Below are 24793 nucleotides of genomic sequence, written 5' to 3' on the forward strand. Positions count from 1 at the left end.
AACAAATAATTAAGGCATATATTCTCATGACTAACAAGATTTAACCCAAATCTATTTAGTTTCACATTGTAAAACAATATTACAAAACAACTCAATCCAAATGTTTTTTTTATGGTTTTGGTTTTCAGTCTTTCTATTTCTAGTTTATTTAAATAATTCAAAAAACTTATGCACAAACAAATGGGTCATTTTCGAGTTATATTCGAGTTGAAATTCACAAACAGACCAGACATAAGGGTTTCCCTGGGTAATCGGTGCAACCCTCAAATTTTGCAACACAATATAACTGTTTTGAGAAATTTTCCGGTGTGATGTAAATTTTCCGGTATGCCACCCCTAAAATTATGTGTTATCCTTGAGATTTCGTCCTGTGTCTGCCATTGTTCACAACCCTTATCTTATCGGTTTATTTTTTGTATTGTGTCGCATCAAATCATTTAATTAAACAGGTTGAAATATCTTAAATAGACTAAAAGTAATTGTGTCAAGTTTTTGCTACCTTTAACAATTACGTATATAGTGACATTCACAACATCATAAAAAAAAGTAGGTGATAAATTAATGTCGAAAACGGTGGTGAAACTATTAATGAATACAATATAAACAGTTGTATGTATCAAGATTAGATAATTTATATTCTATAATTCACTTAGAAAAATATTAATAAAAAGGTAAATCAATGTTGTTAGCGAATTAAAACATATTTCAATGATTTTCTACACTTAAATTTGTGTCTTACCATCTCAATTGATCATAAAAATTGGTATAATGTTAAATTTTATGGGCTGACCGTAAAAACTTTCAAGATATTTTTATTATATATGGGCATGTTTTCTTTAAAATGTAATAATAACTTATCATTTTATTCAAATTTTACATAAAATAATATAAATAATAGAATTTCCCGTATAAAATAATAAAAACAGATATTTTATTAATTGATAAAATCATAAAGTTATCGTGTATTTGTTTAGTATGGTAGGCCAATCTTTTTATTATATAACATATATAAATAAGAATATAAATTTCAATTTATTAATACTATTTATGGTGAATGATGGGAGAGTGGAAAAGTCTGAAAAACCCCCCCAAATATCCTCCATCCTATGAAGCTATGATTTCAACTTACAAAAGCCTAGTGAGGATAAATCTGACATTTTACTAAATAAAATAATACATACAAATGACACACCACACAATGAAGGAGGAAAAGTGCAAAGGCAGTCATGCACAATTATTCCCCCAAACACTTTCATTACAATTTGTTTTTATTTATTTATTTATTTATAATTATAATTCTTTACAATTATTAATCCAATTCCCCTTTTTGTTCTTAATCTTTGAGCCATTTGGATCGATCTGTTCCTAATTTTTAAATCCTATTTCGCACAATACTATATAATCTGAGTAGCAAAAGGGAATGAATTAACCGCTGTCACTCACCTTTTCTTGTTGTCAATGGCGAATTAGAGCTGTTGCTGTTGCTGTTGTCCAGCTTTCGTATGAGTTGAATCTACGCTTGCACTGCATTCTTCGCTTAACGAACTGGTAATTTGCCCCAAACCCTAGTAAATATGGTGGTTATTTTCAGTTTGTGTTCAACTGTTTTATGATTGATGTGCAAGTTCTTTGCTACATTCCGTGAGTTCTAGTGACTGGTACGCATCAGATCTGTCTCGATTTTGTGACGAATGTGATACCAATTATATAATATCGTGTCCTATTTTGTCCGTTGATGTGGATTTTAAGTTGTAATTTGCATTTTGGATGACAATTTCAGGTTGATCTGAAGTTATTTCTGCTGGCAGTTACTTGAATTGGAAAGAGTTTGTATCTGGATTTAGGAAATCTGAGGGTGATTGTTTACTTGATCTACTGCATTTAAATCGATTGCGTACCTTTTTATGGCAATTTCACCGGTTCTGTGACACGATGTCATGATCACGTGATTCCAAAGAGATTGATTTCAAATAGACAAATAAATTCGGAATACAATAGGCGTATTACACTGTTTTCTTCATGATAGTGGTATTTAAACCATAAGTGGAAGCAGGATACACCAATTCAACATGAGACGACCTATATTCCATAAACTTTCTTTAATTTTTGGCCCTAGACCACCATGGACTTGGCTACTTCTATGTCTTTTTAGTGTTCTTGCACTTATTGTTTTGCTACGTTCATCTACTTCCACCTCCTTTGACTCTGTCACCTTGAGCATAAAATCAGACATTTATATAAACTACAGAAGACTAAAGGAACAAGCAGCAAGTGATTATTTGGAGCTAAAAAGTTTATCTTCAGGGAATAATAATCTGAAGGAGATTAGCCTTTGTGGCAGGGAAAGAGAACATTATGTTCCTTGTTATAATGTTTCTGCAAATCTTCAACTAGGGTTTACAGATGGTGAAGAATTTGATCGACATTGTGAACTATCACAATACCAAGATTACTGTTTGGTTCGCCCTCCAAGAGACTATAAAACTCCTCTGAGTTGGCCAGTTGGCAGAGATGTAATATGGAATGCAAATGTCAAGATTACAAAAGACCAATTTCTTTCTTCTGGGAGTATGACAAAAAGGTAATTAATTTCATATGTTTGTTCATTTAGTTTTGTATTATTCGCTCCCCATTGACCCTTTTCCCTTTTTTTAAGGTTAATGTTGCTTGAAGAAAATCAGATTTCTTTCCACTCAGATGATGGTCTGATCTTTGATGGAGTCAAAGAATACTCTCACCAAGTTGCAGAAATGATAGGATTAACTAGTGATGTTGAATTTCTTCAAGCTGGGGTAAGTACCAACATAATAAAGTAATTGTTCTTATCATCATACATTATCATTTCACTTTGTATCTAATAAATTTAAATGATCTCTTTATATTAATAGGTACGCAATGTACTAGATATTGGATGTGGGTTTGGTAGCTTTGGGGCTCATTTATTATCATTAAAGCTCATGGCTGTTTGTATGGCTGCATATGAGTTGACTGGTAGTCAAGTTCAGTTATCTCTTGAAAGAGGTCTTCCAGCAATTATTGGCAACTTCATTTCAAGAAAACTTCCCTTTCCTTCATTGTCATATGACATGGTTCATTGTGCAGAATGTGGTATCCTATGGGACAAAAAAGGCAAGTTCTTTTTTTTTTTTTTTTATTATTATTTTGTGTAAAGAGTATTTTTTTTTCTTGGTATCTAATGATATATTTTTATAAATCAGATGGGATATTTCTTATTGAAGTTGATCGGATTCTTAATCCTGGAGGCTACTTTGTTTTACATGGAAGTTCATTAAGTACAAAAAAGGGAAGCATGGATAGTCCTATTGAGGAATTTACTCAAAAGATTTGCTGGACATTTATAGCTCAACAAGAGGAAACTTTTATATGGCAGAAAACTAATGATGCCCAATGCTACTCATCCGGGTGAGAGGCTAGTTTTGGTATTTCATGTAAAGATGAAGGAAAATTTGAAGTAATATTTATATTTATTTGGTTTTATATTGCAGCAAGCCGGGTGTGATTCCACCATGTAAAGAAGAACATGACATACAGTCATATTATCAGCCACTTTCATCTTGTATAGGAGGGACTGAAAGCAAAAGATGGGTTCCTATTCAAAATAGGTCTTCAAGTTTTCAAATAACCTCAGCTGAACTTCAAATTCATGGAAAGTATTGTTTATTTTTGATGGATTCCTTTCTTTATTTGTGTTCAAATTGGGGAGGTATATTTGGTATTTGACTAACAGTGAAACTGTTTATTTTGACAGAAGTTGAGCAGTATGAATTTTATGAGGACTTTGAGTCATCAAGGTTAGCTTTGAGAAATTATTGGTCTTTACTCACGCCTTTAATCTTTTCTGATCATCCAAAAAGACCTGGTGATGAAGATCCATTACCTCCATACAATATGATACGAAATGTTATGGACATGAATGCCCTTTATGGAGGTCTAAATGCTGCATTTTTAGAAGCAGGAAAGTCAGTTTGGGTGATGAATGTGGTCCCCACTAGGACTCGTAACACCCTCCCACTCATACTTCATCAGGGATTCGCTGGCATTTTGCATGACTGGTAAATAATATTTAATATCATTAACTAATTTGCCAAAATAAGAATCAGAGCCAATTACATTTTTGGGATCAAAATTGCAAAACTCATCTACACTTAGGGACCAAAAATGTAATTCTACTTATTTGGAAATATATAGGTGTGAACCTTTCCCAACATACCCACGGACATATGACATGGTTCATGCAAATGGGCTCCTTTCAAATCTAATTTTAGAGGGGTGTAGCTTGAAGACTCTACTTTTGGAGGTTGATCGTATTTTACGCCCTGAGGTACTGTTTTGTTTGATTATTAGTCAAATATCCGAAATACTTAATGTAAGAAGGCTCAAATGATTTTGATATTTTTATTATATAGGGTTGGGTTGTGCTTTCGGATAAGGTGGGGCCTATAGAGGATGCGCGAATGATTGCTACACAAATACGATGGGAAGCAAGGGTAATTGATCTTGAAAACGGTAGTGAACAAAGGCTACTTGTTTGTCAAAAGCCATTTGTAAGAAAATGAGTTGAGTCTTTTTTTTCACAAGTGAAGGTTTTTATAAATCCCTATATACGTGCATACATGCATGCATAGATGATGCAAGAAATTCGTCAATTGTAATTGGGTTGTATTAGTCGATGAAAAAGGAAAGGAAGATTGAGATATAAGGAAACACGAATTGTAAGATGTAGATTAGAGAAAGTTTTGTTACCATGTTTTTTTTTTTCTTTTGCATTTCTGTAATTTTTTTTTTTGTTCCACTTTGTAATTGAAACTACATTACCATATCCAACATATTATCTTGAGAAAATAGGTGTCCCCAGTCACCTAATGTGTGAAATAGATTACAACTTTACAATGTTGCATTTTTGTTTCTTAATATATATGGCTGCTAGATCCAAAAATCAAATTTTATTGTCATGTAAATCGACTATATAATAGGCTTTTGACTCAATTTTATCTTAACTACTTGATAAATAATAAGTTTTTTTTTAAAAAGTTGATAAATAATAAGTTATTAAATAAATGGAAAATTGATTTTTGTATGGAAAGAATCTTACTTACGTCCTTTAAATGATCATGCTAAAAGCTATCCCTAATTGGCAGTTTCATGTCCTATATATAAACCTAAATGTACTAATTTTGTACTATTTATAAATAAAACGGGTTGGTTTTGGTTATATATTATCTATAAAAATCATTAGATTAAAATTAATTTTTTTTAATAAAAAGTAGGTTCTCAAAAGATTGAGAATCATCATTCAAAATATATTTAAAATTATCAAACATACACAATCTTGTAGATTGTATTATATCAAGTATAAACATAGAAGATACGGGTCTCGGGCGGATCCAATAGAATCCAAAACCCAAAAATAAATACGAAGTGCGCGCGATTGTATCCCATTTTTCAAACTCAATCCAACGGTTGAGATTCAGTCTTACGTCCTCCTAACTTGCCCGATTTTTAATCACCCCTTTATAAACCCGCCCCCTTCCATTTCTCTCCCCTTTCTGGACTTCCCCGGTGATCGCAAAGGAATTTTTCTCGTCATTCAAACTCAATCGATCGGTTCTATTTGGTGAATCACTCAATCAGGACTATGTCGAACGAAAAGGAGAGAGAAAATCATGTTTATTTGGCTAAGCTCGCTGAACAAGCCGAGCGTTACGATGGTATCACCTTCATCTCTTGATTTTGTATCTGTTTTTGCGTTTCAACATTGTACATTTGCGTGATATTCCTCTGTTGTTAGATCGGTTCTAAATTTCGTTTTGATTCGTGTCTCTGTTCTCTTTGGAGTGTATAATTGAATTTAATCGTGAATATGGCGTAAAATAAATGGATGCATGTTTGATCTATTTGTTTTGATTATTTACATGATTTTTTGTCACAAATTGGAAGAATCTTATAACTTACAATGTAATTTTCGATCACGTTAGTACGTGCCTTTTTCATCGCTAAAATTGTGGTTTTCTGTATGTAGTTATTCTACGCCACGACGGTGGATTTAATGTTCATCTGATTTTTCGAATTTACATAGTTGCAAAATAACATAACAATGCTATAGCTCACAGTTGAGAGGAAATTTTAGATTTCTGTTCTATTAAATTTATTGGTTTGTTGTCAAATAAAACTCGTAAGTAGGGGTGGCTAATGTATATTTAGTCTTAATTATACGTGGATCATCCCTGATCTCACAATTGTTTAAATGCTAAAGTTATCCTTGTCATAATTTTCACTTGAAATTGCAGAAATGGTTGAAAGTATGAAGAATGTAGCCAAACTTGATGTTGAACTTACTGTGGAAGAGCGCAACCTTCTTTCAGTAGGATACAAGAATGTGATTGGAGCAAGAAGAGCCTCATGGCGTATCATGTCATCAATTGAACAGAAAGAGGAATCAAAAGGAAACGAGAGCTATGTCAATCTGATCAAGGGTTATCGCAAAAAGGTTGAAGATGAACTTGCCAAGATCTGCAAGGACATTCTTGCTATCATTGACAAACATCTTGTACCATCTTCAGGCTCAGGAGAAGCTACTGTTTTTTACTACAAAATGTAAGTCATGTTTATTACTATTCTTTCTTTCTTGAAAAAAAATCTCATTTTTATTGTGTTTTGATTCATACCAATACAGGAAAGGCGACTACTTCCGTTACCTTGCTGAGTTTAAGACAGATGAAGAAAGAAAGGAAGCTGCAGACCAATCATTGAAGGGCTATGAGGCATGTCTTTTTGTATTTATAATCGCAATAATTTCTTTTTTTGTTCTTTATGCAAACGTTTTTGGTTATTAATTTTCCATTTTAGGCTGCTTCCGAGTCTGCAAATAAAGAGCTCCCTTCAACCCACCCAATTCGTCTTGGCTTGGCTCTCAATTTCTCAGTGTTCTACTATGAAATTATGAATTCTCCTGAAAAGTAAAATCAAATGTTTTTTTTTCTTTTTCACTTTATGTGAAATTTGCATATGGTGTATGAAATTAAAGTGTTTTATATGATGAAATTACAGGGCATGCCAATTGGCTAAACAAGCTTTTGATGAGGCGATTTCTGAGTTGGACACTTTGAGTGAGGAATCATACAAAGACAGCACCTTGATCATGCAGCTTTTGAGAGATAATCTCACTCTTTGGACTTCTGATTTGCCTGAGGATGGAGGTATTCCTTACCCTTCTAATATGCTTTATACCCTAAAAGACAATGAAGTTATCAATGGAAATGTTTTAATATTATCCAAATTACCCTTCTACAATGTGTAACCTCATGGGTCTAAGGGGATAAGACACTACATTTTTCCCCTTCCAAACTACTGTTAAAGTTGTGTTTGGAATGTAAGGGTAAAATGGTCTTTTAAACAGACATCATTACCTATTCAGCCACTATGCATATACATGACTTAATGGAAAAGAAAAATAAAAAAACTCCTAAGTGTATGCATCAACAAACACATAGTAATGATAAAAAAGAAGGTAATCTTGGATTGAAGTTATGTCAAAAAAGGAAATGCTGTGTTTTATAAACATTATGGATAAAAGAGTTGACATATTTTCTTTTTACAGGAGAGGAGAATCCGAAAGGTGAAGAGGCAAAATCAGCTGAACCAGAGGTTAGTTAGCATTTAGCAATAGCGTTAATAATGAGTATTTTTTTTTTAAAATTAAAGTTTGTGTATAAATTAAAATATTAAAAATTGAACTGTTTTGTAGCAGAAGCAGTGATGAAAACCAGGCTGGTAAGGCTTTGAAGTATTAACAAGTTTTGCTTCTTGCAAAGTCTCTTGCTATTTTTTAGAACGGGAATCAGATGCTTTTTGGTTAACTTCTTTTAAGTTTAGTCTCGTTGAACTATGCACATTGATGTTCTTTTATGCCATATTTTTCCAATTTTATTTCTTTCTTGTTAATTTCTTTTGTTTTTACGTATCATTATTTATTTATTTATGTGCATGCATACAAATAGAAATCAGAATATAAATGTGCATCGCCACTTTTGCAACAAAGCCAAATTAAAACCTTGAAGACTAGAAGACTACCTATGTCAAGACCACCTTTCTGATCACAAGCTAACACCAAGTCCCACTTGACCCACTAAATCTTTCTTTGGTCTTGCTCTGCATCACAAAAAAACCGAGCCCTCATAGATTCCAACAACATATTAACTTGTTTGGCATCTTAAAAATTGACATATAAAAAATACCAAGCAACCCAAGAACTTACTTTAAAAGCATCTGACGACCACCAATAAAGTTTAATTTTCCAAGCTGAAAGACATTTTTCAAATCGATCCAAGATTTGCTTCCAATCTGTAAATAACGTTCTTTGATATAAATTTGATTTTTTTTTTTTTCAAATTTATCAACAATTCAGAAGCAAGAAGCTAAATACTTAACATGTACGTAACGTTCTTTGGTATAAATACTTAACATGTACATAACGTTCTTTGATATACTGTTTTTAGAAGTGGTTGTATGTTAGTTTTTAGAGTAAATTACACGAATAGTCTCTCTATGGTTTGGGGTAATTTGCGCGCTTGGTTTCTAATTTTTTTTTTTAACTCACTTGGTCCCTACTGTTTGTTTTTGTTACGTACTTGGTCCCTGTCTTACCTAAAAAAACTATTATTTAAATAGAAAAAAATGGTGGGATGGTAAGGCAAGGTGATGGGGGTTTGGGGGTGTGTTTATTTGATATAAATTAAAAAATCAATGCCAAAATAGTCTTTTTAGGTAAGATAGGGACCAAACGTGTAACAAAAACAAACAATAGGAATCTTTCGAGTTAAAAAAAAAAATTAGGGACCAAATGTTTAAATTACACTAACCATAGGGACCATTCGTGTAATTTACTCTAGTTTTTAAATATATATCAAAATATATCATTTTATTCTAATATTACCTGCCAAATGTTGCACATCATATACGAAAATCTAGAAATTAAGATGTTACGCTGGTGAAAGTTCATGCATCCAAAATCTCCTAACCTTGATGCCACATAGGCCATTTCAATTTTTGATTTCGGTTTCATCTCTCTCGAAACTCTAAACACAAAGAATGAAACTTTTCCATTCCACATTAAAAAAAAATTATTTAAAATATGTAAATATTTAAAACTAATAAAATTTCATTAAAAAATTACATTACTACAAATCTACTAGTTATGGGCTTTGTTTCTGAATCGAACAACCTGTAAGGTTACACCTTATGGTCTGATGAGTCATACACTTTATACACTGACCACCAGTGTTAGCATCAGCGTCAACACCAGCGCCAGTGCCTCAAGACCTTAGAGCTTGAAGTTAATGATTTTATGTAATATTTGTATATTAGACACCTATACGAATATGTATAGAATAGATAACAAATCCAATATCTTGGTGATAAGGATCAGTTCTTATTATAGACTAGATACAATCCCTTGATTGAAGGGATTTATTATAATATATATTTTTGTTTGTATATATATATATATATATATATATATATATATATATATATATATATATATATATATGTCTTTGTGACCTTCGTTTCTTGGTGAGAACACCCATTTCTTGGTGAAAGACATATTTATGATTATTCGTGTTCTTTATTTTTCTGTTTAAACTTTGTTTAGTTAGTTTGTTCTTTGTTGATTATACTTGAAGTGTATCCAATCGATACAAACCTTCAATTGGTATCAGAGTAGGTTTTTGATACACTCAAATAATTATGTCGACCTCTTACAATCCCAAATAGTATGCTCTCAATAAGATCCCCCCCCCCCTCGATGAGCAAAATTTTACCATTTGGAAAACTAAGACTATGGTTTTTCTTGAAACCATGGATTATGAGATGCTTAACATTGTTGAGAAGGGTCACCATGTTCCTGTGTATCAACCTATGGTTAACAACGCTCATGTTGGTCCCTTGAAGCAAAAGCCAAAGACTAGTTATGACAATAATGACAGGAGGCTTCTCGGTCTTGATGTGAAAGCTAGGGCAACCATATGAAACTCTCTTCCCTACCATGTGTATCTTTTAGTTCAGAACTGTGAATCAGCTCAAGAGATGATGGAGACAATGACGGTGGCTTATGAAGGCACTATAGAAGTTCAAGCTACGACCATAAACAACCTCAATCAGAGATATGAGCATTTTTTTTGCTCAGTTAGGTGAATCTCTAACTCAAACATTTAACATGTTTAATTATTTAGTGAATGATGTACACAGGTTGGGAGTCATCAAACATTCTTCTTAGTTAGTTTTAAAATTATTGGATTCCTTTGGAAAAAGCTGGGAACATCACGTTGATATTCTTAAAAACATTGAGAAGACTAATCTCATGGATCTCAACTCCATGTTTGGAAATCTAAGAAATTACCTTCGTAAAGACATCATGAAGGACCCAGGAAAAGAAAAGTCTGTAGCTTTGGTTTCTCGGAAGGACGCAATGAATCTCATCAGCGACTCAAACGACTCTGATCAGGGTGAAGCGAGTAGTGAAGAAATTACCGATGAACTTATTGCCAACGCTGTGCTTATTGTCAAACGGTATGAAGAAAGCATATCAAATGGAGTCCAAAGAGCTTAGTTTAAGGGAGGTAGTTCAGCAAGGAGATATACTTCAGAGAAAAGAAACTCGGGTAACTGTTTTAATTGTGGAAGCCCTGACCATTTTGCCAAAGACAACAAAGAGAATAAAGAAGCTCACAACCAAGAGAGTTATGAAGTCTTGTACAAGAAGCAGTTGGCCCATATGAAGAAAGAGAATATCTCTCTTCCAAAAGCATTCATTGCAAAGCAAGAGGATCATGAGGAATGGTGGAAGAAGAGGAGACATCTGAAGATGAAGGGCTAAATGTTAAGGGTCTCATAGCTCTTATCAAAGACTCCCCTGATGGTGATCTCAACATGTGTAATGCTGATACCTCTCAAGCTGTCCAAGAATTGAGTCAGAATCTAGAACATACTTGGTTCCTTGACAGTGGGTGCTTAAGACACATGACCGATCTCAAGTCCCTCTTCATAAATTTTATGGAGAAAGATGGTTCGGTTGTGGTTTTTGGTGACAATAATGAAGGAGCGGTCATGGGCGTTGGAACATTTGAGTGAAGAATGTTAAAGCTGAAGAATGTGTTCAATGTCAAGGGCCTGAAAAGCAATCTTATCTCCATCAATCAACTTTGTGATGATGGTTACAAAGTTCTCTTTGATTGCAATGAAGGGTAGGTTCTTGACTCAAAGAACAAAATTGTGATCACTGAACTCAGGGACAACAACATTTAAATGCTTTGATTTTACTTGTGTTAGACAATGCTACTTTATGACTTTAACATTATGCTTCGCTACCTTAAAATTTCTAAACATAAGTTGCTAAGATTTTATTTACTTACGCTTCAAAAATTATTTTTAACTTTTATTTTACCAAAGAAGTATACATTGTACATTTTGCTACTAACATTGTCCATGTGTGTTCTTTTCTCTCACCTTCTATATCTCATGATCTTTCGTGTATCAAATGAGGAAATAGTTACAAAGAAAATAAGGAAGAAGATGATTATTTGCATCTATGTGTCGAATGAGGGAGTAGTTACAAAGAAGATGAGATATAGAAGAAGATGAGTATTACATATGTGTATCAAATGAAGCGGTAGTGGTCCATTTTTATACCAGGGGAAAATTTAGGGGGGTCACCGGTGACACATGCAACCCTCACTTTTCCAGCTGTAGTGGAAAAATTTTCGAAAATTTTTAAATTTTTTATTTTTTCTATTATTGTGCACTGTGAAATCTTGCTTCTGCCCCTGTTTTATACTGGCTCATGTAACAACAAGAAATCAATTCGTCATTAAGGAATTGATTGTGCCAATTAATGTCATTAATTGCACAATAAATGCATCGACTAGAAAATTTCAAACCAAGGGCCAAAACTGTCAAGTTTAGCAAAAATGAGGGTTACACGAGCCCGAGTTTACGGTGTTGCATTCATATCCGCAGGTCGCGCCCATGCATAATTTGGCCTATGAAATCTTCACATCCCATAAGCGTAGTCGTGTAGCCGTTGACTTCCACTACATCTACTTTATAACTTTATTTTCTATTTTCTATTTTCTATTTTAAACGTTATTTGTTGGAAGAAGCCAAATGTTTACTACTATGAAATAACAATTAGGTAACTGTGTTTTCCTATCTTTTAACTACACAATTAATTAACAAATTAATAATTCGAATAGGTTCTATCTATAACAAAGTTATGTAATGTACAAATAATGAAAAAGACAAGGTAATGGAATGGTTCATTAACATTCTATTGTCATGCTTGGTTAATGAATGAAATGAATCATTTATCCATATGATTTTGTATGTACAAAAAGAGAAAGGAATGAAAAGAAAATACCAACAAAAATACACCTACAACACAAAATTTATAGAATTCAAAATTTATTGGTGGCCTGTTTTGCATCTCATAAAACATAAATGGAAGCAAAAAAAAAAATAATGATGTTAGAAGCATTCAACCAATCTGGTCAAAGGTAGGGGCATGCAATTTACAGGCTACTATCCAAATAGCAAAAATAGAAGAGGGGGGAATGAAAAATGAATTCAATGAAAAAAAAATGTTAATTAAAGTTTGACACCCATAATTAATGGTTACTATCAAATACTTTGAAGTGGTGTATGATCAACAATTGCAAGGTTATTTTATTTGACAATGGGAGTATACGATAGAAATAAAAATGTGAAAGTTAAAAGCATATTTGATCAATTAGAATCCAATACACGATTAGGTTATTTAAAATTTCAATTTTTCAAAATTAACCAACTTCATTTGTTTTTAGAGCATAGAAAAAGAAAAGCTCGGTAAGAAAACACACAAGTGCATTTGTTGTTGATGCTCTTTTGGAGCAATAAGGATTGAGTTGATAGAATGGAGATTACGCCTGCTAATTTTAAACGATACACGAAATCATTTCTTCCGATCTTAATGGAGATTGAGGGCAAAAATTGGTAGATATTCTCATTGGAAAAATAAATAAATAAATAAAAACTCTAATGAATGAAAACCCCACATTCCCATTCCATCTTGAATGGATGATTCTTTTCCCTAAACAAACCAAGCATACAATTTTTCATTCCCTCTTAATTAGTCATTCCATTCGCACCTACATCATGTCCTACCAAACACCCCCTTAGTGAATTACAATATCCAACCTAATTCATCACAATATTATTTCCTTATATTGTTCTTCTATTGGTCTAGTGGCGTTAGTAGAAGTCTGGTTCTGATTAATCATACTAGAGTTATACAAACGATGTAATTAATGTAATTTTGAGTAAAAACAAGTTATTAATAAAAGTTATTTTAAGTATGTAACAAGAAAAACACATGCAAGTGGTTTAATAATTTTATATATTTTTTGAAAGTGAACTTTGATACTTGTTTGGCTCCATCTCATGTTAGGATTTAGGTTGAAAAAGGGTCAATAGCAATTTTATTTGGTAATATTTATGATTTGATTATATTGTACTTTCTTATGTAATATTAGATATTTAATATTGTTTTAATGACTATATATTAGGTATTTCGAAAACTTTATGATAGTTATTTTTCTAATAAATCAATGTGTTATATGAGATATAACTATTACAAGCGTGTAATGTGGCGTGTCTTGCTTGATAGATCAATTAAAATTAAGAGCATCTTTGCCTTTTCACAAATATTATGATTATTTATTTGTCAATTATTAACATAAATAATGGCGGGATATTGTCTATTAAATTCAATTATAAGTTCTACTCAAGTAAAGATTGCTCTTTGGGATCAGCCAAGGAGAACTTCATTAAATGAATATGTAATTATAGAATTCCTATATTGTGTGGAAATAAATATTAAATATAAAAATATATAAACACCATGTCACCTCCTAAGCATGTTTCTTGGCGTCTTGTTTTAGGCTCTAAGTACGTCAGTTTCCAAAAAAAAAAAAAAAAAAAAAAAAAAAAAAAAAAAAAAAAAAAACGGGGTGTGTTTAAAAAAATAACTGGTATTGGAATCTCGAATATATAGCTTTTATTTAATAGACGTGTTTAAAATATATAAATTTGCATAAAAAATATCGTTAGAAGATAACTCAAATAGAATTTGGATTATGAAGTTTTGTTTTAAAATAAGAAATTTAATTTTTTTTTATTTTCAAACGATTTTGTTTTAGAAGTTAACGAACTAAAATCTTTTGAAATCTGTACAACTATATAAACAGTTCCTTTCATAAATTTCAAAGAAAAGAAACATCTAGATTGATTTATTTATATAAAAATAAAGTTGCTGCTATTATAATTAATAATTATATAATTTTATTGTATTAACACCCTACTTTAGTAGATTCATACAAAATTCTCCTTTGGCTGATTTTTGTTGTCATTATCGCTAAAAAAAGATGAACAATAAAGAAGTTTTTGCGACAAGCAAATAACTCCCCCAGAATCTCGTTCCTTCTCAAATTCATTCAAAAATTTGTTCCATTGATACAAACAAATAACAACCCTCAATCTCTCTGTTATATCCGCCATTAATCAAATCCCCAATAACCGACCTTGAATCTAACGTTTAATCAAACAGCTCTTCTTCTTTTGTCCAATAAATCGTTTTCCAAAACCCTCTTTTGATCCTCCGTTTCCTTCACAATTCTGGGGTTAAATCAAATAGTCCTAGCTTTTGATTTTCAATTTTGTTTACGAAAATCATGGCTTCAATGATGTCTCATTTGTCTCTCCACCATGCAAAACCGTTTAACTTTAGCAATTTCTCAAGTAGAATATCACCTACTTTAGCTCTACGCACAAGTCAACCAGTTGTTCTTTCGCTCAGAAACTCGCCGGAAAAGATACCAGCCGAGTTCTCCGGTAAGCATTTGAGATTTTCCGGGTGGGATCAACTCCTGCGACGGCGGGGTTCGGTTCAAATTCCGGTGGTAAAAGCCGCAGCAGCGGCGGATGGTAGTGATCAGGAAATCGAGATTTCTGAGGGGTTTGTAAAAATTTGTATCTTCGAAGTTTGAATTTCATAATTCTTTTTCTAAAAAGAAAAAGACAATATAGAAAACTGTTGTGTTTAACAGAGGGTATTTTTGTAAATTGACATCAGGTTGAAAATAGATGAAGCTCCCAAGAGCTTCGCTGACAGATTCCCAGCTCCTCTTGTTACGGGATTCTTTTTCTTTACTTGGTAAGTTTTTTTTTGTACGTTATTAGTCCTAAAAAAATAGAATAAATGAATAATTCTAGTTTAATTGCATTTGTTACTTAGTATATTAGTACAAGTTAATTGATTTTGTAATATTTGATTTTGAAGGTACTTTTTAAATGTTATTTTTAACATACTCAACAAAAAAGTCTACAATTACTTCCCATATCCATAGTAAGTTCATCTTTTATCATTTTCCCCATAATTATGCCAAAAAGATCAATAAAATTTATACTCCCACTATTACAAAGTTCATTTCTTTGATTTTCAGCTTTGTTTCAGTTGTACATCTTCTTGTTGGTGTTACGTATTGTCTCATCAGTTGGTCTATTGGTCTTCCTAAACGTGCAGTAAGTTTTATCTGTTTGCTTTCAATACTGTGTTTGACATGTATTAGACTGAGACTGAAATGAAACTATTATTTTTTTGTCACATCTAAAAAGGTGAAACAATATTGAAAAATACTAAAATGTCATCCTAACCGTTGTCAGTAAAAGTAGCATATCAGTCCCATACAACAAAAGATGTATATACCATATCTTTATGTATTTCAGCCAATCAATAAGGATCTCCTTGGAGTCCTGACTCCGGTTGCAGCTTGTCATGCTCTCGGACACGTCATGTCCAACGTGTCATTCGCTGCTGTCGCCGTGTCTTTTACACATACAATCAAAGGTAACAAACACACACCCAGTCGACTCGGTGACTCGTTTCAGCGAGTCAACTAGGTTAAAACGAGTCAGTAAATTAGCAACCCGAGTTAGTTAGTATTAGTATGTATAACACTTATTACACTGGTATACATGACTGTGAACAGCTTTGGAGCCATTCTTCAGTGCTGCAGCTTCTCAGTTTGTTTTAGGGCACCAGATTCCCTTTTCACTATGGCTGTCGTTGGCCCCTGTTGTTCTAGGTATATCTTATTTTTTTACTATTATCTGTTTGTTTAATTAACTTTAATGAAAAGAAGTAGAAATTTTAATGATTTAATGACATAAATCTTTTAGGTGTATCAATGGCCTCATTGACCGAACTTTCTTTCAACTGGCTTGGATTCACAAGCGCCATGATTTCTAACATTTCTTTCACTTACAGAAGCATATATTCAAAGAAAGCCATGGTAACATCGATATTTTGTTAATTATAATCAGCGAATTATCTCGAATATTAACCAATTATAAATCCGTTTGGTTTTTATTTGACAGACAGGTATGGATAGCACGAATGTGTATGCTTACATTTCGATAATCGCACTTCTATTTTGCCTCCCGCCAGCAATACTTGTAAGATAACTTATTATGTTGTTCATACTCGCTTTCTTCTTTTCTTGATTTAAGAATAATTGGGATTTGATTTTTTTTTAGATAGAAGGACCTAAATTGATGCAATACGGGTTTAGGGACGCAATAGCTAAAGTTGGAATGGTTAAGTTCGTATCCGATTTGTTCTGGATCGGAATGTTCTATCATCTATACAACCAGGTAAAGCAAAACATATGATTTGGATGAGGCTGTGTTTGTGTAGGTCTTTTGCACAAATATACAAATCGAATGTCAATTTTCATTATTAGGGTTTTGGGTGATTAATTATTTGTTTTCCTTGTGTGTCAAGATTGCAACCAACACTTTGGAGAGAGTTGCGCCGCTTACGCACGCTGTAGGAAACGTGTTGAAGCGTGTGTTCGTGATTGGTTTCTCCATCATTGTATTTGGTAATTGATCTACATTACAAATACACCATGTTTGATTGAAAAACAATCCGGATTTTTTGTTTCTTTTTCTGAAATTTTCAAATTGCAGGGAATAGGATTTCAACACAAACCGGAATTGGGACTGCAATCGCCATTGCTGGTGTTGCAATGTATTCCTTGATCAAAGCCAACCTTGAAGAACAGAAAAAGGTATAAATCTTTACCTTCATCTTTGCAATATGTAGCAAAATGGGGCCAAAATCGGTTTCGGGTACTTCAACTCTAACATGGATTCATGAAACGGGTTTTATTTCAACCCAAAGCTAAATATTGTAATTTTACTTAATTGACCCATGAATAATGCACTTTAGGAAGTTGTAAAACTTGATTTAGAAGACTTTTATCTTTCAACTCGTTTGACTCGTTCTTTTTAGATAAAGGCATTTCCATGTTCCAACCCAATATTAACACCAAATATGGTATTTTAAAGTTTCACTTGTACAAAATACAACTTGATTCTTAACTTTTAATTTATTCATTTTTAGTTGCTTGTGATGTTATATTATAGATTAAGTTTGATATTAATATATCATGTACGTTAAATTGCTTATAACGTTCTAATAAAAAGAAGCGAGTCAAATTTGGAAAAAGCTAATAAATATATGGATTGCTTTTGAAAACCTATAAAAGTTAGAAAAGAAAAAAGATATACGTAGAATTTGAACCAAATCTTACAATTTTTTTTTTTGATGTTAAAAAGGTATAATGAGTTGTAGAGGATTATAATTTGAACCAAATCTTACAAATTTTTTTTTTATTTGTCAATTTGGGGGAAAAACTGGTGTATTGGTTTGGAGATGATTTAAATCTTTTAATATTTTACACTTGATTATTTTATAAGCAATGAAGTATAACCGAAATTGGACTCATTTTTTCATAAATACGTTAACATTTCCCCCTCTAAACCTTACAATGAATTTGTGTATATGTTCAGAAGACCGCAGAGAAGGCAAAGACATCCTAAAAGTGCATGCATACGGACTAATTAAGCAGAAAATTGTCATATTTCTCCAGGATTGAAGCATTCAAATTGTTTTGAAACTTCATATTTCTTGATTTTGTGTTGTAATTTGTTAAATAGTTGGATGGATGGTATAGGGGAAAATAAGCCACATTCTTGAAAATTGGCAAAATTTGTTCGAGATTAAGAGGGAAAAGAAAAGGTTTTCTAAGTTGTAGCTCTTGAAGGGAAAAAACGGACGAATGATTGACACATTAAAAAAAAATGAATGAAATTGTTAAAAGAATTGGTTTTGAGTAAATTAATATGTTTGGTTTCTTATTTGGATTAGTGATCATGTAAATTTGTGTATTGAACTATTCCACATGTTTGTTCAAAACTTAAAACGAAAATTTTCAAATTATTGGTACAAAAGGATTCCCACATGTTTTTATGTATAAAGATTCTTATTGTGTAGCCAATTAGTTATTGCTTACTATAAAAAGAGTAAATGTTATCTTCGAACCATTTTATCAACCAATCTTGTAACTAACATGGAAGAAGTAAAATAACCATAATTGATACAGTTGGCATATAATTATAACTTTTGATGATTTATAAAAATTGTTTAAACTCTCTCTAATAAATAAATGAATGCTTTTTTTTTGTCATTTGTCAAATTCTCAAGAGTTTTGCTACATATAATTTTGTGAGAGTTTTAGAATTATTATTTTCCACTTGTTATTTTTTAAGAATTTCTATTTTTTAAAATAAAATTTCATATAAAAAAAAAGAATCATTCTATTAATTTGATAATAAAGTCTCATAAATGCTCTAAAGGAAATTTTAATTTTTTTATAAATATTTCAAAAGATTACATTATGATATATACAAATATTATTTTATAAAATATTTAATATTTAAATATTAATATTAAATTTTTATTTTTAATAAGTCCGTATAATATATGACATTAAAATAGTGTGAGTGGTGCGGGGGTATCTTCTTTCAGTTTAGATACCTATCTAGAATTTTGGGGCAAGAAGTGTAAGTAAAAAGCTTCTGGGGGCTGAAATGCAATTTGTAACTTGTTTTTACATTAATATGGCCCAAATTTAGTTCCAGCCCAACTCATGAGCTTAGCGAACAATAGAGTCCAGCTAAGATCCAGTAGAGGTGAACCAAGGTGTCATCGTTCGGATATTTTCATATAGAATTTCGGATTCTGACCAGATTCTATCGGATATATCCGGATATTTAAATATCTAATTTAGTAATATGGATGGTTGTCTTCATGAAATCTAAAAATTGAAAACTACGATTAGGTCAATTGAAATTTATATTCGAAAATTCTAGAATGATGTCGTCCTCAAAGTCATTATCATCTACTTTTATCGTTGGTGGTGATATCCAGACCGAAGCTTTTTCTCAATGGAAGAATTCCTTGACGGGTGGTAGAAGCACACCTTCAACCGAAACAGAATTTTGCAACATTTCAAAGATCAGAGAAAAAGTGGATTTCAAACCTAACATAAAAGTTTGGAAGATTAGTAAATCATGGGTCGTGGAACTAGAATCAGAAATGTAGTTCTCTTTTCATCCACCAAGCCAAAATATCAATGCTTTTAAATTTCTTTCCACTTAAACGGGCTTAAAAGTTTGATATCATATAATTTTTGTTAATTTGCTACCCAGAGTCGAAGTTCGCTGGCGTTTACTCAACTTCTCCATTAAAGTATTATAAAGTTTGTGATTTGCAATCTGGGTACTTTTAGATAATTCTATTAGATTACTTAGTTTGACTATATTGTCTTGGATGATGGTGAAATAACTTTTGTGATGGTTGGATTTGGGCTATATTTAAATTCGTTGCTATTTTTGAAATTATGATTCTTACACCACCAGCATTTATAGTAGGATTTACAATACAAAGAAAAATGAAATGTATATCTTTAATGTATCTTAAACATTTTAGTTTCATAATGGTAATCATGTAAAAGAAAAGTAATACCATTACTTGACATTTTGTATTAGGATAATTTTTTTTTGTTATTAAAAGATTTCGAATGAAGAGTAAAGTGCTTGTAAAGTAATAGGCACTTTCTTCTTTTAAAAACTTATAATATTGACAACTTCAAAAAGAATAATAACATCATGTAAAATAATAAGTGATGTTAGGTTGGCTGTATTAATAAGGACTTTTGACTTAAATGAGCATCGAAGTACAAATCATTACAATTAAGCTATTGAACATTCAGTTTTGTTCTCATTCCCTCTTATGACCTCCTGCTCAAGTTGTGTTTGTTATCTTAATGATTTTTGACTTAAATAATCATATCCAAGTTGGGTAATTGGCACAAAAAACACTATTTTTACACAAAAATTCGATTTTGACACCGTGTTATTTTTTGTGTCAATTTTGACACTGTTTTTCCAATTCGTTACAATTCTGACCACTTGACCGGTTAACCAGGTTACATGCTGACGTGGCATGATGACGTGTCAGTTTTGATGACGTGGCATACTGACATGATATGCTGACGTGTCAAAATTGATTTTTTTTCCACAAAAAACACTAAGTTTTCACTTTTTTTTTTATTTTAACACTAAGTTTAATTTTTTATTTCAATTTTGATACTATGTTTTTTTTGTTCCAATCGAACATCATTTATCGAATTTTGTTCAATTTTGTCTATTTTCCATTTGAAACCGTATAAATATATATTTTTTATTACATTTTAAACCGTATAACATATTTTTTTCGTTTAAAAACCACATTTTTATTTAAATACAAGGTGTTTTTTTTCTTATATTCAAAGCATTAGTTATATCATGAAAATCAAACTAACCATAAGCTTCTAATAAGATGTAAAAATTTGATGGGTTGCAAACTTGATATCCAAATTTTGATCAACTACACGCCTATAAACCTTCAAACACATTTTAAAGTTGCATATTAATATAAAATACAATTTTTATATAGCTAATACATATTTATACATAAAAATATGGTTTGAGTGTAAAAAAAATGTATTTATACAAAACTATGGTTTTTAAATGAAAAAAAAAAACATATTTATACGGTTTAAATGTATTAAAAAAATATTTATACGGTTTCAAATAGAAAATTGTCAACATTGAACAAAATTGGAAAAAATGATGTTCGATTTGGAACAAAAAAACATAGTGTCAAAGTTGAAAGAAAAAATTAAACGTAGTGTCAAAATCGAAAAAAAAATGAAAACTTAGTGTTTTTTGTGAGAAAAAAATTCAATTTTGACATGTCAGCATGCCACGTCATCAAAACCGACACGTCAACATGCAACCTGGTTAACCGGTCAAGTGGTCAGAATTGTAACAAATTGAAAAACACAGTGTCAAAATTGACACAAAAAAAAACACAGTGTCAAAATCGAATTTATGTGTAAAAATAGTGTTTTTTGTGTCATTTACCCATCCAAGTTACATAAACGTCATCATGCCACGTCAGCATGTAACGATATGATTCAATGGCTCACCTCTTTTACTTCATCTCTGCCACCCTTCTGTTACAAACGTCATCCACGACCACTCATGAGCCAATCCTTTCAAGATTCCAACAATATCATCAAATAATACCGCACACAATGGTGTTGTCCCCATCAAACCCCATGTACAAATGGCTCCAACCTCCCATTCGACATCGCAATCGACCTCAAAGACAACATCATATACACTAGAGGATCACATTATATGAAGTTTATTGGGTTTTAGTATTTGGAATCCATTTGAAAGGTCAACGATTCCAATTTCGTGCATATTAGGACAATCTACATCTCATTTGTTCCCAATGACGTAATCAGTGGACACGCTGGGGTGGAGAAGTTTGCGATTTTTAAAGTTTTTTATAGATGAACGTTGAGATTGTGTTGGACGAAGGATTTGCGTTGTCTGGGGAGTATTACAAGTTGTTTTATATAGATAAGTAGGACTAAGCATCGGTCAGTTTGAAGTAAAACCAAACTCAAATCAATGAGTTCGGTTTTTGAGTTATAAAACCCATTAGGTTCGGTTTTTGGTTTTGTGGATCGGTTTTTCGAGTTATATATCTATCCAAATTTTCCAAAACCATAAAAATTCTCCAATAGGCAGTTTGGGAGGATAGGTGAGTATCTAGTGGATCCAGTTATGGGCTAGATATTGAAAATTTTGGATCATATGTTTTTTTTGATGTGAAAAATCCAGATCATGTTTGTGGACCTCTTGATACTAGTGGCTTGTGGACCTTCTCTTCCACACACACCAACTCAAAACTTAGCAAACATATAATTCATGTGTTCAAATTCTGTTACCATATAACTAAAAATAATGTCTTACTAGATCTAACAACAATCCCACAGCATGCATATTCATATTAGATGCATATAAAAATCGTTTATAACTCAAATTGTATTTTAAACGATTTAATTCTCGTATTACTAAGATACAATAATATGAAACGCGTCAAAATAAGGCTATTATTTAATAATAAATATATTTATTTATAATAAAATATGAGAGAGAGAGAGAGAGAGAGAGAGAGAGAGAGAGAGAGAGAGAGAGAGAGAGAGAGAGAGAGAGAGAGAGAGAGAGAGAGAGAGATGTCCATTCGTCAAAAGTGAGTTCTTTGCATGATATTGTGATGAGTGATCCCCCACAGATCCAATCAAACCAAACCAAGAAAAGGAGGCTCCGGTAATAATCATAATGACATTGCATCATAAAGGAATAGAATAGTAGTTTATGATATAAGAATCTTTACAAATTATTATTTTAGAAAAAACTTTTACTAGTTTGTGTAGGTATCAACTATTAACGATTAGGTAAGTTTTCGTTGTATATAATTCGCTTTCTTTTACGTATAACTAATGTTTTAAAAATTGGTTTGAACCGGTTGATCGAAAATTGAAAAAATAAATGGTTCAAGCAGCGTCAATTTTATGCATATTTCTGAACCGAAACGATCTAGCTGGATTTTACAAAAGAACAATTAAACCAATTAAATTGAACATTTTCTATATGTAAAATTCAATATGTTAAAATGAACAAAAACACATGAAAATAAAACATTTTACATAACAAACTTTGATGGTCGTTTCACATTTATTTCGATTTCTTTTAAATTGAATAAAAACACATGATACATATTATGAAGTTCTCTTATGTGTGTATTCATCTAAAATTATATTTTGTTTCGGTATTATACTATTTCTTTTATATTTGTAGATTAATGTAAAATTTATGGTTTTGTATTTTTTTTATTGTATTTAAAGTGATTTATAACTTGTTTTTATGTGTATTTTTAATGTTTGAACTTGATTTTATATGTATCTTTAATATTTGAACTTGTGTGTACGTAAAAATAAGAAAAATATGAAGATTCTAGAAACTCATTTGAACAATAACAAGATGGTTAATTTTCTGAGAAACACGGTGATTTGAAGATGTTCCAGCAACGACATCATTATCTTCTACAACATCCAATGAGGATGAAGATTCCTCACACAAGCTCCAATTTTCATCTGGATCCATTTCAATTACCTCATCCTTCTTATGTAAGCACTTTCAAATGAGAACCAGACCTTAAAGATAGATCATCAGAACATAGGAATTTAGATAGACAGGGTAATTTTAGAATAGGTGTGTTTGATATGTTGTTGCTAGGTGAACATGATGTAGTGGCCACATTAATCTCTGATGCACATAAATCAATTTTGAGTTCTAAAGTTGATTGAAGGGATGTTGTTTAGCAACTATAAAAACATCATTTGAATCATCTACCACTACAGTTTGTTCACCAAAAAACCAAGCATCTTGTTATTGTTCAAATAAGTTTTGGATTCGAAAATGGAAATGGAATTTGGAGACTCGTCGGAGAAAATATCGGGGTCTCGCTGGGAAAATCATATCGGCTGGAGACTTACATGAAAAGATGACTAAAGTCTCCCCAAAGCTCCAACGAACACCAAAAAGGTAGAAACTAGCTAAACTCACACTAAGAGTGGAAGGAGTGGGAGGGATGGTTCCCTTACTTTTGGTGGGCCATACCCTTCTTTCCCTCACTCTCATTTCCCTCACCAAAAAGCCAAGGAGTGGGTGGGAAGCCCTTCCCTCACCTTTTTTTTATAAATAAAATTAACTTTTTTGTTATGAATTATAATTTTTAAATTAATATTAAACATAAAACTTAATTAAAAATCAAAAGCATTTCATTAATTAAAATAAAATTTACATTAAACCTAAAATATAAAAAAGTAGAAAATTAAAAAAAAAACACACACACACATAAACTAAAAATCAAACAAACCACCAATGACCTACGGAAAATATTTTTTCAGAATTTTTCCCTCTTCTTCATTACGAGCTCGAGAGCTGGTCCTAAGAGATGATCGACGTTTTCCATCAAAAACTTCATGTCTTCCATTTCTTGTCTCTCTGCCCGCTCCTTTTTCCTTGTTTCTTCTTTTTCTTTGTCGAAAGCCAAACGTTCGGAGAAATTAATATTATATCGATCAAACGACGATGTTATCTTCCGCATTTTCTCAATGTCCACACTAAAATCAGATGCACTCGAAGAAGTCCCTTTTCCCTTTCTCTTCGCTTTGTCCTTACCCATTGGGCGGACAATTTCTTCTAGCTCGAGTTCGTCGTCCTGATTTAAATCTACACCGACTCGAGCATCGGAGGAGGTTGTGTAACCACTACAGCCCGTTTTCGTTCGCTTTGATTGTTGGACTCCAAAAATAAAATCTCGCTTGTGTGTTATCCACCTAGGACTTCGGACCAATAATTTCCAACAATCGTG

General features: G+C 32.0%; 3 protein-coding genes across 5 annotated transcripts; all 3 read left to right on the forward strand.

Moving 5' to 3' along the window:
• Window positions 1-1215: 1215 nt before the first annotated feature.
• Window positions 1216-4863, forward strand: LOC111915854 (probable methyltransferase PMT5). The gene is made up of 9 exons (XM_052770161.1): window positions 1216-1548; window positions 1781-2581; window positions 2657-2792; window positions 2889-3129; window positions 3219-3423; window positions 3507-3666; window positions 3769-4073; window positions 4210-4342; window positions 4428-4863. Exons 2-9 carry the CDS (start codon window positions 2070-2072, stop codon window positions 4575-4577), a joined length of 1842 nt encoding a protein of 613 aa, XP_052626121.1. The 5' UTR covers window positions 1216-1548; window positions 1781-2069; the 3' UTR covers window positions 4578-4863.
• A 689-nt stretch (window positions 4864-5552) lies between these two features.
• On the forward strand, window positions 5553-7962 carry LOC111915855 (14-3-3-like protein GF14 iota). Of its 2 annotated transcripts, none has more exons than XM_023911491.3 (7): window positions 5553-5729; window positions 6309-6615; window positions 6695-6782; window positions 6868-6977; window positions 7069-7217; window positions 7619-7665; window positions 7766-7962. In XM_023911491.3, the coding sequence occupies exons 1-7, from the start codon at window positions 5657-5659 to the stop codon at window positions 7775-7777; spliced, it is 786 nt and encodes a 261-aa protein (XP_023767259.1). In that variant the 5' UTR covers window positions 5553-5656; the 3' UTR covers window positions 7778-7962. The 2 variants fall into 2 exon arrangements, with proteins under 2 accessions (XP_023767259.1, XP_023767260.1); XM_023911492.3 differs by having other exon boundaries at window positions 7769-7962.
• A 6456-nt stretch (window positions 7963-14418) lies between these two features.
• On the forward strand, window positions 14419-18292 carry LOC111915853 (triose phosphate/phosphate translocator, chloroplastic). 2 transcript variants are annotated; one of them, XM_023911489.3, is made up of 12 exons: window positions 14419-15064; window positions 15182-15262; window positions 15389-15454; window positions 15552-15630; window positions 15835-15955; window positions 16098-16193; window positions 16288-16400; window positions 16486-16563; window positions 16645-16761; window positions 16892-16991; window positions 17080-17180; window positions 17968-18292. In XM_023911489.3, the coding sequence occupies exons 1-12, from the start codon at window positions 14781-14783 to the stop codon at window positions 17992-17994; spliced, it is 1263 nt and encodes a 420-aa protein (XP_023767257.1). In that variant the 5' UTR covers window positions 14419-14780; the 3' UTR covers window positions 17995-18292. The 2 variants fall into 2 exon arrangements, with proteins under 2 accessions (XP_023767257.1, XP_023767256.1); XM_023911488.2 differs by having other exon boundaries at window positions 14421-15064; window positions 17965-18292.
• Window positions 18293-24793: the final 6501 nt, after the last annotated feature.

The sequence above is a fragment of the Lactuca sativa genome, chromosome 4, assembly GCF_002870075.4.
Source record: "Lactuca sativa cultivar Salinas chromosome 4, Lsat_Salinas_v11, whole genome shotgun sequence".
In the NCBI taxonomy this organism is placed as follows: domain Eukaryota; kingdom Viridiplantae; phylum Streptophyta; class Magnoliopsida; order Asterales; family Asteraceae; genus Lactuca; species Lactuca sativa.